At 37.6% G+C, this 15,480-nt stretch overlaps 2 protein-coding genes across 2 annotated transcripts; both read left to right on the top strand.

The window, feature by feature from the left end:
- The first annotated feature begins 257 nt into the window (after positions 1-257).
- LOC126794182 (E3 ubiquitin-protein ligase SIS3) lies at positions 258-3,604 on the top strand. The gene is made up of 10 exons (XM_050520840.1): positions 258-506; positions 599-637; positions 745-811; positions 923-996; positions 1,248-1,386; positions 1,471-1,563; positions 1,670-1,735; positions 1,825-1,941; positions 2,430-2,543; positions 2,952-3,604. Exons 1-10 carry the CDS (start codon positions 478-480, stop codon positions 3,354-3,356), a joined length of 1,143 nt encoding a protein of 380 aa, XP_050376797.1. The 5' UTR covers positions 258-477; the 3' UTR covers positions 3,357-3,604.
- Positions 3,605-5,853: 2,249 nt separating this feature from the next.
- Positions 5,854-9,999, top strand: LOC126793542 (protein EXECUTER 2, chloroplastic). Its single transcript, XM_050520093.1, has 11 exons — positions 5,854-6,288; positions 6,422-6,538; positions 6,626-6,691; positions 6,780-6,886; positions 6,965-7,046; positions 7,322-8,008; positions 8,450-8,576; positions 8,668-8,837; positions 8,934-9,008; positions 9,385-9,477; positions 9,602-9,999. Exons 1-11 carry the CDS (start codon positions 5,953-5,955, stop codon positions 9,701-9,703), a joined length of 1,962 nt encoding a protein of 653 aa, XP_050376050.1. The 5' UTR covers positions 5,854-5,952; the 3' UTR covers positions 9,704-9,999.
- Positions 10,000-15,480: the final 5,481 nt, after the last annotated feature.

Genomic DNA, 15,480 nt, shown 5'->3' with positions numbered 1-15,480 from the left:
GATAAATAAAAAATTATTTAATTTCTTGTATTTTTATTAATATATATATTTTAATAATTTTATATGCATTGACTAAGTTAAATCTATTTAAGAAAAAAATTGAGATCCAAGTGCCACAACTCATGGGCATAAACGTTTTGTGACAAATATATATATATAAAAGGGTACAGTGATGAGTCATAACACCGTAACGGCGTGGAGGTCAGGTTACTCAGGTAATGCGCGAAAAAGATACAGTCAGCATTTTCGCGTTTCCAAAAAGGAAAAGATCAACAAGTCCATCTCAGACTCTCCGAGTCATACACACAGCGGCTCTGAACCACCAGTCCCTCTCTTTTCCGGCGAGCCTTCTTCTCTTCGATACCCTCTCTCCGGACGCGAAAGATCGGAGTCCGATTCCACCATCTCCTGCCTCAAATGAGTATCGTCCGATCTTGTAACTCACTCCCAGCGACTCGTGTATAGCTTCCGACCTCCATGGCCATCAGAGGCGTCGATTTCAAGTGGTCAGTACCTCTCGCTCTTTCTCCGGTGAGGTTAAACTGCGGTAGTGGATTCTGAATTCGGATTGTGATTTTGATTTGTTCTTGCTTTGCAGGTACGATGGATTCTTCTTGTCGATGCTCGCCACCAGTGTGTATCCTTTCGCTGTGAAAATTAGGGTTTATATATCAATCTCCGCGATTTGTTTTTCGTTTTGGATTAACTGTCTGTTTAGGTTTTCCTTAATTGGATTTGTGATAGAGTGATTGTTGCGATTAATTGGAAGCGGTACCATTCTTGTACATATCCACTGCATATATGGATCGTGGTAGGTTCTGAATTGTTTATATTGATTTGAATAATGTGATTATCAATGCCTTAATTTTGTTTGTGGATTTGATTACTGTCATTAATTTTTGTTTTTAATGGTAATCTTCAGGTTGATTACACTACAGTGTTTGTTTTTCGATTGTTGATGTTTGTTGATAATGGGCTGGCAGCTGGAATGGGTTTGTAAGTCCATTTCTTTGAGAATGCATATCTTTGCATTTGCTTATTTTCTTATATAGAAGCAACAAAGACTTTTATCACATCGTAGTGAAGTAGTTGCATGTCAGGATTTTCCAGTGGTGTTTGTTATTGGGAATGATAGTCTTATTACAAAGATTGGGAAAAAAAAGAAAGCATTCGGTAGTCCATGAAATTTTATACGACGCACCTCAGATTGCCCATAGCTGAGTCTCTTTAAAACGTTGCGTTTGTAGGGATTTCGGGCGGCAGCAAAGATATGCTCGTTTCTGTGGGAGAGTAGTGGTCCTTTCCATTCTTTCTCTGCCACTCTATCCATTTCTTTGGGCTTGGACGGTAATTGGAACTTTGTGGTTTAGAAGCTCGAAGGACTGTGTAAGTTGATGTTCTTTGTTCTTGGCAGATTAGTGATATGCAAATAATGCTTCTAATGGTGCTGATGCATTTATTTGTTTGTAGTTGCCTGAAGATGGACAGAAGTGGGGTTTTCTTATTTGGTTGCTTTTCAGTTACTGTGCACTACTTTGCATTTTGTGCATGTCTCTTGGAAAGGTATGTGGTGCTATTTGTACCAGTACATTTTTTTAAAGAATAAGCCAGGAGTTTGTTATGGTACTGTTTTTTGTTTATAAATGTGTCTAATCGCTCCTCTTTCCAGTGGTTGACACGAAGACAGGCACACTTATTGCGTGCTCAACAAGGGATACCTGTATCAGAATATGAAGTAAATCCTCAATCACATGTTTGTGTTGCCTAATTGTTTTTTCCATGCCCTGTGTCATACTCATGTTATTGGTTTATCTTACTGTTAAGATTTTGGTTGATATGATCCGGGTGCCGGATTGGGCATTTGAAGCTGCGGGTCAAGAGGCAAGGGGAATGGGTCAGGAAGCTGCATTCCAACCTGGACTTTACTTGACAACAGCACAGGTCAATCTCCCTGTTCTTTTGATTAAGAAGTTGCTTAGTGTTCATGATTTGAAACATTTTTCAGTTTTGAGTCTAACGATTATCACCTTCACTCCTTTTGAGCAGTAAACCCATATATATCCTACCTTTTTTTTTTAAAGCACGTGGTTGGTATTTTGGTATTAGTCTAGGTAAACCCATATAATATAGCTGCTTAAATTCCTGTACTCAAAACAAATCTTCAAGAAAGCAGTGCCTAAGTAGAGATTTGAGCATTTAAAAGGGTGTTTGGTACAAGCATGATTGAGTGCCAATACATGGAAACTGGATAATCTGTCTCAAGCATATACTGTCAGAATTTAAAGAACAGTTGTGGAGTTTTTTTGCTTTCGAAAATGTCTTATTATTTTCCGGTGATGAAAAATGTCTTAGAATTGTGGCGAAGTGGTGATCAATGGATGGGAGGACTTTGATTTATTCTTCTATAATTCTTTGTCTGGTGGTTGCAGAGAGAAGCAGTGGAAGCACTCATTCAGGAGCTTCCAAAGTTCAGGTTGAAGGCTGTTCCAACTGATTGCAGTGAGTGTCCAATCTGCTTAGAAGAGTTCTATGAAGGCAATGAGGTAAATCTTATGATTATCTGTCTTTGGAAAGTCACTGTTACCTCAAGTTTTAAACCAAAATCTTGTTTGTTCACTTTTAAGACATGACTTGCATGAATGGACTCCTTCTGGGGCCGTCAGTGCACTGACAATAGACTCAAAGGTAGCCAGCCTTTTTATTTAGGGTTTAATTGGACTAAGGGAGAAAGGTGGTGTTTTTTTGTCCATTACAGTAATCTGTGACTGCGAGTCTCAGAGGCTCGATGTTCTTGGGACTGACAGGAAAAATAAAAAAAAATGTTTTTTTTTTGGGGAAAACCAAGTGCATAGCTGTATTAATACTTCGCTGAACACCACACCCACTCTCACGAATACTTGCCCACTCATATTTTAGGATGGTGGAGATTCTTAATGGAAATGATGATGCAGGTTCGCGGTCTACCGTGCGCTCACAACTTCCACGTAGAATGCATTGATGAGTGGCTTCGTTTGAATGTGAAATGTCCTCGGTGCCGCTGCTCAGTCTTTCCGAATCTTGACCTTAGTGCTATATCCAATCTCCGTGCTGAGTCTGAACGGTCATCGGTCATGTTGACTGCCAACCGGTATGTGAGAGCCCAACCATCCAGTCAAAGCTATATACTGAGATTGCAGGGTTTGCTCAACCCAGTCCATACAGAAACTGCAAGGAATGATGGAGACACTGCTTTGGAAACTGCCGAGATTGGAGGTGTCACCGCTTCCAGCCGGGATCCATCAAGTCTAGGGCAGATCCCTTCTGTTGAACATGTTATAGTTGTTGATTCCACCCCCAGTCAACAGCAGCAACATTAGACTGTTGGTGGATTATGTCTCAAAATGTTAACTACGGTGTCTAACCCTCATGCCAAGGAAGGCTTATTGGTGTCATTACTCTGTAGTCTGTACCAGGCCATTGATGCTTGGCATAGTTTTGCAATTCCTGTGCTGAAAAGCTTTCACCATGGTTCTCTTTGTAATGAAATACGTATTTATGGTTAACAAAATGCAGATTAGATACTCATGGTAAGACATGTCAATGCTCATTTTCTTTGTTGGTTGTTTCTGGAAGCTTTCTTTCTATTTCCATTTAAACCCCGACCAGGTCAAAACAATGCCAGTTATTGCAAAACCCCGAATGAGAGAGATGTAAGAAAGGTGGGAGACTTTTGGATAATTCACCCGTGAAGCAAGCATGGCTTCCTCGAGAGTGATGGCTGAGCCACTATGATTAAGCTTCATTGAGGAATGGTTAAAAACTTGATACTTCACTCACTGTCACCCAATGGTCTAAATATCGCTGATTGAAATTTTAGGAAATATATTTGTCGACCATCCTCTATTTGTTCATGTTGTGACCATTCTTTTAAACTTATGTCATGTGTTTAATTTCTCAATTATTATCTAACTATGAGTTGAGAAAAGACACATGACATGAGTTTAGAATAGTGGACACGAGGTGGGCAAATGAAGAATGGTCGGCAAATTTGCTTCCGGAATCGTATCGGTCGAGGCATAAAACGATATATTGGAGATATATCTAGAATATATATATCGGATTTATCGGATTTGCTTATATTTAATAAAATATATTATATTTATAAACTCATATACTTCAACTGGTACCAAATAAGCTTAGAAGATGACATCAAATAAACTAAAGAAATATTAGCTGATTTTTTTTACGATTAAAATACATGAACAACACCAAATAATTATAAAAGAATGTGTATAAGAATAATTAGTTAGGCTCGTAATTCATCATATGTATGAAAAAGTAAAATTAAGTTAAAAAATTATAATTGTATATGAAAAATGAAAAAAAAACATTATATATATATATGGTGCTGTCGAGGAGGCTCAACAGTACCCCTCGAATCTGGGTATTCCTTTTTGTTCCTCCGTCGACGACGAATGCCAGAAAGAGGATGTTGCATCGTTCTTTCACAACCGGGTCTTTTCTCCGGTTAGTTTTGAGTGTGTTGATGTGGCCGTCCTATGTAGCGGCGGCGTAACCGATCTGGGTTTTGGCAGGCCCCTTGCTGGTGGTTTCAAGATCAGAGATGATTTCGACGGCACTCGACGGAATGAGGGTGACGTGCTTGATGTCGAGGCGGGGCAATCTGGTGGGGTTGTGGCCGACATCAAAGAGGGGGCGTCACCAGTGGTGGTGTGGAGGGTTTCAGGCTCTTGTTGGGCTTGGGCTCAATGTCCGTGTTGGGCTTCCCTTGTTGTTTCTTTATGATCCATTATCAGTTTTAAAAAGGGCAAGCTCAAGATAGTGTGGTTGATACCTTTTAATCTTTCTTTTACATAGATTTGAGTTTGTTATCTATAGTGTTATTCTGTTTGGATAGGTGAGGTTTGGTCTTTTTTATTAGTGTATTATGGTCGTTATGACCAAATAATAGCTATTTATGTCGGCTCTTAGGGGTGTGTTATCTTAAGCTTGTCTCTGCTTACTTAATAATATGACTTACTTTTTGATTCAAAATAATAATAATAATAATATATATATATATATATAAACTTTTCGAAAAAAAAAGAAGAGAAAAAAATCAAAGTCAAGCTGATACATCGAAAATTGATCAACATTTGACTGTTGACCGATAAAGTCAACCGGTATGGAAATATCTTATCGGTTTCTAAATATCGTATTTAGAACACTGCTGTCACCTCACATCATGACAACAATTTCATTTTGTCTTCTCTCCTTTTTTAATCCACACAATTTCAAGTTTAGATGAGGATTCGTTTGCACTCCTAGTAACTACTTGTTAATTGGGAATATTTTGTATTTTTATTAACTTTTTTTTTGAAAGGATATTTTTATTAACTTAGAATTGAAAAGTGTGTGTACACACAAAATTGTACAGGTATTTCATACATCCCAATGTTTGTAACGGCGCAATAGAAATCTAATAATTTAGAGAATTTCGATGGATAACATCCATATCAGTGTAAAATAAAAATAAAATATAAGCTTAATTGAGAAAATGAATCGACTAACATTTTCTCATTCATTGGTGAAGTCTTTTAGGCTGAAAATTCAAAGTTAAAAGTTTCAATGAAGAAATCAAAGACGACAACCACCACACCGGAAAATCAACCAACCACCTTGCCGGCCAGACTTCACTGGCCTCCTCTTGTTTTTTGAAATGGGGCCTCCTCTTGTTTACAAGTCCACGTTTGTTAAAACGTGTTTTTCCTCTCTCTCTTTTTTTGGGGGTAAAATCCCACTTGGTGAAAAAAAAGATATTACGGGCCAGGCGGCCCATGCCAGTCTTTGATTCTATCCATATATATCTCTTCCTCTTTGTCATCTTCATCAAACGCTCCGATAAACACCACCAGGCACCCGCTCAGCCTCTTCTCAATTCCACCCCACCACATCACCCTAACTTGTGACGCCATGGCCGTGCCCAATTCCTGGGTCGCCGGTCAGGTGGCCGCAATCCCAGTCCCCCAATTCTGCTGCTCCTCCGGTTTCCTCTCCAATACCAACAACAACAACAACAACAAGTCCGTTAAATTCAACCCCGGCTGCCTTGTCACTAGTCTCTCTCTTCAATCCAAGGCTTCGACCAGGAATAGAAGACTGTGCTGCAGTTGCGGCGAGAATAACAGCACTACTAGTGTCGACTCTTCTTCTTCTTCTTCTTTATCTTCCTTGGAATGGGATTGGAGTCAGTGGAGCCGCCATTTCTCCGAGATTGAACAAGCCGAGACATTCTCCTCTGTCCTCAAGGTAGCTTCCTCTCCTTCCTCAATGCTCAATTTTTGCTTTTGTTTCACTACTTCAATGCTGAGCTTTTACTTCAACTTGTGTTGCTTTTAATCTTTTTTTTTTTTGTTGACTTGATGTTGTGTTCTTTTTCTAGTTTCAATTAGAGGATGCAATTGAGAAGGAAGACTTTCAAGAAGCCGTGAAGCTGAAAATGGCGATTGCCGAAGCTACGTCAAAGGACACGGTTGGTGAGATCATGGCTCAGTTGAAGGTCAGATCAGCATTTTCTGTCACTATAAACCCGGGAACTGCTCCTTAGAATTTGGTTGTTGACAATGGTGTGTTTATGTGTTTGCAGGTTGCAATCGAGGAGGAGCGTTACCATGATGCTTCGAAATTGTGTAAACACACCGGAAGCGGGCTGGTAATTTTGTAATGTACTTGTCAGTTTAGTATTAATTTGAGGTGAATTCTTTTGTCAGCTTAATAAATTGTTATCTGTGATTGAGCAGGTAGGTTGGTGGGTGGGTTACCCGAAAGATTCGGATGATCCCTTTGGAACAATCGTACGGATAACTCCTAGTGTTGGCAGATTCGTTGGCAGGACATACAGTCCAAGGTATGATACTTTGGTCTTTGGGTTTTGATTTAGGTGGCATATGCTGGAAGGATTACAGTGATCATTATTTGTATGCAGGGAGTTGGTTGCAGCATCTCCGGGAAGACCCCTATTTGAAATTTTTGTCGTTAGAGATGCAGATGGGGCATATGTTATGCAGGTGATCTACAATATACAAATGCGTTTGTTAGTAATAGTTGATTGATATATATGCATGCACTTTTTATTTATCAGTGTAGAATATGGCATTTGTCTAATTTGGCTGATGATACTTTGCTCAAACTTTATTGCATGCCCAAGAGCTCCATTTTTAAATGCATGCATAGTGGGTTAATTGCACTTCAAGTCTAGTAGTCAGTGCTCTATCACGAGTCTGATGCTCTTAGTAGTGCATATCTTTGCTCTACTTTCACTCTAATTTGGATATGTTAGCAGGTAGTGTACATGCAACAAGCCAAAGCCAACTCCACTGTTGTACCATCCAAACCTGAGAAAGGCTCATCTACTCCTGAAGTTGATAAAACAACCGTAGTAGATGTTCAGAAAAATGATGATAAGGTAGAGAGCAGTGAAGAGAAAGGACTTAATATCGAGGGAGCAACTGAGGAGGGTATAAAGAGTGTGATAAATTTTCTAAAGAAAAAACTTCCAGGACTCAAAGTTAAAGTTATGAATGTTGATGTTGCTAAGAAAGCAATGGAGGATGACATTTCAGTAAACCGGCTGATGCAAGAAAATAGTGAAAACTCTGAATCTGATGAAAATTCTGAAGATGAAGTTGATAGTTCGGACGAAATTCAACCTGATGAGGTCACTCTAGTAGAGAGTAGTGATACCACTGATGATGAAAAAGATTTGGACATGAAACTTTTTATTGGCGAAATTGTACATAATGAGGATACTACCACCAAGGATGAGTATGTTCGTTGTCCTGCTGAAATCAAAGATATGGAGAGAGAATCTTTTCTGCTGCATATTCCGGGGGGAAGCCTAGATCATGATACTAGGCAAAGTAAATCATCCAAGATCAAAGTGGCAGCTCAAGCAGCTAAAACTGTCTCTGAGCTTATGCCATCTGATGTTGCCAAGGCATTTTGGAACTCTGACAAGCTTTCTCCAAAGGTCAGTTGAGCTCGTATGCAATCATGAATAACTGAAGATGCGTGCAATTTAAATTTGATTTTGAAAAATCCAGTTGGCCTTTTTGGGTACTTCACTGATTTAGTTGGATGCTTTGTTTTATTCGTTCAAAATGCCTTATAGAAAGTTCTTCCTAGATGCCTTTTTTCATTTACTTTGTGTGTGCCCTAGTTGTAGCACAGTATATAATGTCTTCAAGTTGCATCAGTGCCAGTTCTGTAGGATTCCATCTTTTATTTTTGATCAATATTTCACATACATAACTGGTGGAAGTATTTGTTTTTTAACTTTTTTTATTGTTTTTCATGTTTTCAGTCAAAGCATAATAAACAGTTTAGCATACTAAACAGTTCAATTTCTTCTAGCAATATTAACCATTCCTTGGATTTTGTTAAATTTACTTTTTCATGTCTTCACTTATAGGTTACCAAAAATATGCGTGATATAGTCAAACTTGCTGTTAGTCAAGCCAATAAGCGGAAAACAGTATCTCAATATACAACATTTAATCGGATTAGCACCTCACGTGGGGATCTTGATCCCTTTGAAGGTGAGATTTCTTCTTGCTCATCTTCATTTGTTTTGTACTAAATTTAAGCAATCAGACAATTTTCATATATGTTCTACTGGTTGAGCTGTAGGTCTGTATGTTGGTTCATTTGGTCCTTATGGCCCTGAGGTTGTGCAACTCAGGCGTAGGTATGGGCACTGGAATGGTTCAGATGACAGAGACGATTCTGGCAATGTGGAGTTCTTTGAATATGTTGAGGCGGTTAAGTTAACTGGGGATTTAAATGTTCCTGCTGGCCAGGTTATAGCTATTCTATGCAACCACATTTTCAATTTTTGCATGCATCAGGGTTTTTCTTTCTTGTATACTAACCCATGTGATTTATGCATATTCCAGGTGACATTTCGTGCTAAAATTGGGAGAGGAAAACGCCTGTCCAATCGTGGAATGTATCCAGATGAATTAGGAGTGGTAATGATACTTGCAAATTGCATTTCTGGGAATACTTCCATTTAATATTAGTACTATAGAAATTAGTACTGAACTTGCACTTTCTATTGACTAATTCAGTACAGTGGGAACTGGGAACTGGTAGAGAACAAAACATGCACTTTCCCTTGTCTCTTGTTTACATATATAATCTTTAGGAATTTCACTTTAATTAATGAATAACTTCATTGGCTTGTACACTATTTAATGTTATCTTATTAAAATTAGTTTGTTTTAAACTGTACAATGACCTTAATAGCGTGCATAGTTGGGCCTTAAAGCTCACTGCATTCAACTATTACAATGTCCACATCAAATGAAATTCTGGACATGTATGCTTATTAAGTGTTTTTTTAAGGTTGCAAGTTACAAGGGTCAAGGACGGATAGCAGAATTGGGCTTCCGAAATCCAAAATGGGTTGAAGGAGAACTACTCCAACTCAATGCCAAGGTGATTAAACCAGCTCAGGATATTTACCATCACTTCTGTTTTCCTGAAGCCTAGATTACCAGTAAACTATAATGACCTACTATATTTCTAACTTTTTCTTCCCTGGGTTGATGTTTTGTTGTAGGGTATTGGACCTTATGCCAGAGGTGCAGATCTTGGTTTTCTTTACATTGTCCCAGAGCAAAGTTTCCTAGTATTGTTCAATCGCCTGAAATTGCCAGAATGAGCCATTGTACCATCACTGGCTTGATTCTTACACTTCGATATGGCATGACATCCACATACTCTGATGTGAGAGATGGGTACTTTAATTGTACCATATCCAAGTGAAGAAGGCTGGTTTACTCTGTAAAGTAATACATATGATGTATTATTTTCTGGCATTTTGTTTCCACCGAAATTCGACCTTTACTCCCCCTGTAACTTATAGAGCTGTATATCATTTTTGCTAATTGACCAGATATAATGTGACAAGTACTGTAACTAATATGAGAGTACCAAGTTGTGAACCGTTCCTAGATATTTATGAGGCTCCCAATGTTTTTTTATGCTAATATATATATAGGACGTTTCAGGTGCGGACGTCCCGATTCTGGCGACGGCAGGCCACAACAGCGCAGCGGACCAGCACAGCATATCTTCTGGCGATTCCGTCTGTGTCGGCCGGAGCTCTATCGGTGAGCCACAACGGTTGAAATCTACAAAAATCAAGTTTTTGGGCAGATTTCGGCGATTACGCGGTTCTGCCTACCGTGGGTCGCTGATGTAGCTCTGATCGGCACATTTTTACGGGTTCTCTAAATATATATACCGTTGACATCTCCTGGTGTCGATCGACCATATTTCGAACTGGAGTTGTCGATCGCCGAAGTGTCCACTAATGTATCATAACCTTTATATTAGGTTTATAATAGAATTATCGCATTATGAAGTGACTATATGAAGGAAACTTCAAAGGAATTGATCGGCATTATCCGATGTGATCGGTATACATATTTAGTGACCATTTTAAAATTTCATCCAATTCGGATCTCATTTGACCGTCGGAATTTCCGGTAAACAAAAAATAACACTAATATGTCGTAAGGGATGATCCATTACCAAGATGCGAATGCGGAAAGCTGTTTAAATATTTGAAATCACCTAATTTTTGTCACCGATCGTGAGTGGTCGCAACGAGGAAATCCATTTGTAAAAATTTATCATCCGTTTTAGACATGGTTTGATTGTTCGTACCAACGGTCAACTAAAAAAGAGACATTTTGAAACCTCATTAACCAAGGTTTTGCCAAATGGATTTCTTCAGGGCTGGTCAATCTCAGAATCTTATCGGCCAGCAAAATAGGTGATTTCAAATATGCAAACGGCTTTCGGCGTTCGCATATTTGTAATAGGTCATCCCTTAGGGCATATTAGTGGTGTTTTCGATTTACCGAAAATTACGACGGTCAAATGAGGTCTGAATTGGATGAAATTTTTACAGGGTCACTAAATATATATACCGATCACATCGGCTGGTGTCGATTGATCTTGAGAAGTTTCCTTCATATAGTTGCTTCATAATGCGATAGTTTTATTCTACACCTAATATAAAAGTTATGATACATTAATGGACACTTCGGAAATCGCCAACTCTAGTTTGAAATATGGTCGATCGACACCAGCAAATGTGATCGGTATATATATTTAGGGACCCTGTAAAAATTTTGTTACTTTTGGACATGGTTTGACTGTTCGTACATACGGTAAACCAAAAAAAAGGCGTTTTGACATATTATATCCCCATTGACCGGGGTTTTTGCCAAATGGGTTTCTTTGGTGCGACCTCACACAATCGGTGACAAAAAGTAGGTGATTTCAGATATGCAAACGGCTTTCAGTGTTCGCATTTTCGTAATGTGTCTTCATTTATGACATATTAGTAGTGTTTTCGATTTATCGGAAAGGGTAAATTCCTCCTATGGTACCTGATGTTTGGCTACTTGGACAATTTGGTACCTGATGTATGAAAGCGGACAATTTGGTACCCAAAGTTCTCAAATCTAGGCCATTTTGGTACTTATGTCAATTTTGACCATATTTTCAGGGTTATTTCCGTCATCTTATCTCAACTTTACTTCATTTTTTTTATAATACCTCCAAATTGCCTCTAAGTTATCACTAAAAATTTGATAACTCATCCACTTAGTATCTGTGATGATTTACGTATATAAGTTTTCATAATATAGCTATCAATATAAATTAATTTTAATTATAAGTAATTAAAAAAAATTTGAAAAAAATTACAATTGCATAAAGGCAATTTATTTCCTTTGCATAAAATAATTAGGATACAATGAGTATATTAAGAAAAAAAATTATTTTCGATATATGCGAAGTAGATGCTAAGTGGAGTAGATATATCAATTTAATTATCTCCAAAAAGAGGCAATTATAGGAAGAAATGAAGAAAAATGTGAATTTAATGAATTTAGGACTAGAATGACGGAAATAACCCTAAAAATATGGTCAAAATTGATAGAGGTACCAAAATGGCCTAAATTTGAAAACTTTAGGTACCAAATTGTCCGCTTTCATACATCAGGTACCAAATTGTCCAAGTAGCCAAACATCAGGTACCATAGGAGGAATTTACCCTTATCGGAAATTCCAACGGTTAAACTAGATTTGAATTGGATGAAATTTTTACAAGGTCACTGAATATATATACTGATCATATCGGCTGGTGTCGATCGATCCGAAGAAATTTCCTTCATATAGTTGCTTCATAATGCGATAGTTTTGTTCTAAACCTAATAAAATATGTATGTATAATATTTTATTATTTTGCACGCTTTTAAGGGCCGGGCCGGGTTTCACACCTCTAATCTAAGCCTGACCCTCTACCCACAGAAACAGATTCTAGCGAGCTTTTTCCCAAGCCGGGCAGGGTCAAAACTCATCGGGCTTGCGGACCTCCGCGGGCTAAATGATGAGACCTACGGACATCCGCACCTGAAAATCCTCATATATATATATATATATATACAGTCCATATCCAGAGTGAAGCTTCACTCTTGAATTACAGAGTGAAGTTCCAATTTTGACACAATTTTCGGTTAAATTTTTTCACCATAAGTGATTTAATATTTAGGTATGTTATTCAAGATCATCTCTACAAAGTTTCATTCAATTTGACAATGGTTTGAGCTTTCAAAATTGAGATTTACATGAACGGTTCACGTTTAACAGTTTTAATTCATTCATTAATTTAATATAATTTCAATACCTTAGCGATGTCCGAATTAGGTGAAATTTTGTAGAGATGATCTTGAATAACATACCTAAATATTGAATCGCTTATGGTGAAAAAATTTGACCGAAAAGTGTGTCAAAATTGGAACTTCACTTTGAAATTCCAGAATAAAACTTCACTCTGGATAGGAACTATATATATATGTGCATCATATCTTTTCATTCATATGGCAAGTCATAAATGATTATAGAGTACGAAGTTAAGAAATGACTACAGGCATCACATCTTTCCATTCTTATGTCTCACCATTTGGGGTTGAGAGAAAGCAAACCTTACCCCAGTGAGAAGGATGCCTGCAATGACAAGCTTCTATTCACTACAATTGCAATGTACAGATTTCTAAAGAGGATTATACTTATATACAACTGAAGCACTAAACATTAAACACCCAAGACTAGAATATGGAGGCATATTAGGTGGTTTGGTTTATATATAAATTCTTAGACACAACGAAAACAATTAAATACTTTTTCGATAACAGTATAGAAATGGCGCTCAATAAACCGATGAAACTATTATATATAGCAATCATTTTCACATTTATTCTTAGTGCACTTCAATAACAGGATGGCAAGATTACAGTAGAAGATTTGGTACCAATTTACAGTGACATACATTGCATACTCTCTCCTTTTCTACATACCTCTGAAAGGGAAGATAAGAAAATGAATTTACCAGTCATAGATCGTACAAGGATTACAACTGCTTTTAATCATGAATTCATGATCAAATTGAGAAAGAGGACCTACCAGTGAGGTTTCATTATAACAGTGAGGCTCATGATTTGCTCTCATGCGATTTGGGGTTCGACCTGCTCAAGGTACCTCTCTAGCTATTTCATAAAGTTTTCTGCCTCCAAATCAGTGTAGGTTGAACAGGAGTCCTCAGTTCCAAGGCTCGGGCTTGGGAAATTTCTGGGTATAACAGAGAATATTATATAGAGAGAATTCATTCTCCATGAGATGCTACTTATCGCTGCATAAGGATTAGTAACAGTTCCATTTCAAAAGGAAAATGGTAAATATGAAATGGTACAAGGATCATGATTAAATGATTCATAGCATCTATTTTCTGTCTGATTCGAAGCAATGTACTCTGAGATTAGTATTAACGTTTGTATCATTTACAGGTATTGATGTTCGTTCTCATGATATACGATTTGTGGAGGACAACTGGGAGAGTCCGGTAGTATTCTGTCATTAGCCGGTCAAAACCAATCTTTCCAAGTTAGTTTTATGCAGTGTCTGTCATTTGAGTGAAATCTAATTTGACTTGCTCAGTTTTTAGATTTCCGTCCTATAAATCAATTAAATATGGCTACCACTGCACTTGTAAGTATAAACATATTGGAGCCCATATTGCCTAAATTGTTCAAATGTGGCATGGAGGAATTGGTAGATGATACCTCTACTTCACTGGATGGGAAGCATAAATTTTTTCTGAATGGTGACTGGGTTGGAGTTTGTGTAGAGTCCCTTGATTTTGAAACGAGACTAAGGAGGTTACGATGCAGTAAAAAGTTGCCACATCAGGTTTTTCTCTTGTTCTGATTTTACATTGTTATGGTTTTGATATGATTGCCATGACTTTATGAATGATTAGAGTCCGAACTACGAAGTTAAGAAATTAGTAGATTCTGATCTGTGGTTTTTTTTTTTGCTTTTGTTAATTTTGGAGCTAAAAGGGTTATGACTAGTAAACGCATCCCATTGTTAATAGAAATCATTTCCTTGGTTGTGTTTGGTATATACTTTCCTCCTAGTAGTCTTTCGTCAGTGTCGGCCAAAGTCTTGCGTTCGAAAAACAACATTTTTATTTATAATCTGACCACATAACATATGGGCGAGTTTTAAATATCAGTGATAAGGTGGAAGAAGACGTGTGGAGTCCATTAGCTTGAAAGATGCTATAATTGATTGATTCTTGTGAATGTTACTGAACCCATGAGGAATCTGTATTCATGCAAAATGTAAAAAGTAGGGAGGGAATTTTCGCCTTTAGCTTTCTTTCACAAAGGATAGCGCACCACTAAAGAAAACCCGAGTGAACTTTATATAAAGTTTCCACTCAAAGCTTTGCTTGTATTTTCGTAGGCTCTTATTTTGTTTTTACTTTGCTTTTTGCCCCTTAACCGTGCAACTTCATCTTATAGTTTTCCACTCTTCCCCTTTTGCTTTTGAGTATGATGAGAAATGCTAATTGCTTCCTTAATAATGTTGGTCTGATTAAACTTTGTGTATTATTGCATCGCACTTTTGTCTAACTAGTACCTGGATTTGAGACCCCATTCTGTCGATTCGCTTTGCTTGGGTAGATGTAGAGCACTATGCTATTGAGTAATACTGGGAACGGAAAAAGTATCCAACTCCATCAAAAATTGGTGTTGAACTCTCATTGTCCAAATTCACAAAGTAAATCCCATCAAATATGACCAAGAACTTATGAATTACATGTGGTCGAGTTAGTAATAGTCTTGACATGCGATTTCTATATAAGTAAGAATTTCACGGACTTAAGGAGGATTTGACCTAACTCTCGGCACAGATTAGTGTTTAGGTCTAAGTCGATTTTGTACTAATTAAATTGTGTAAGAAAACCGAGAAATTTTTATATGCTACCGTAAATCACGTGATAATATCTAGTGGTCATCATTACCTATTATATTTAAGCACGTGGATTTATCACACTAAAATTATAATTTAATACAT

The sequence above is a fragment of the Argentina anserina genome, chromosome 5 (genome assembly GCF_933775445.1).
Source record: "Argentina anserina chromosome 5, drPotAnse1.1, whole genome shotgun sequence".
NCBI lineage: Eukaryota > Viridiplantae > Streptophyta > Magnoliopsida > Rosales > Rosaceae > Argentina > Argentina anserina.
Note: the sequence above shows the minus strand (reverse complement) of the source record. Positions and strands in the feature narration are given on the sequence as shown.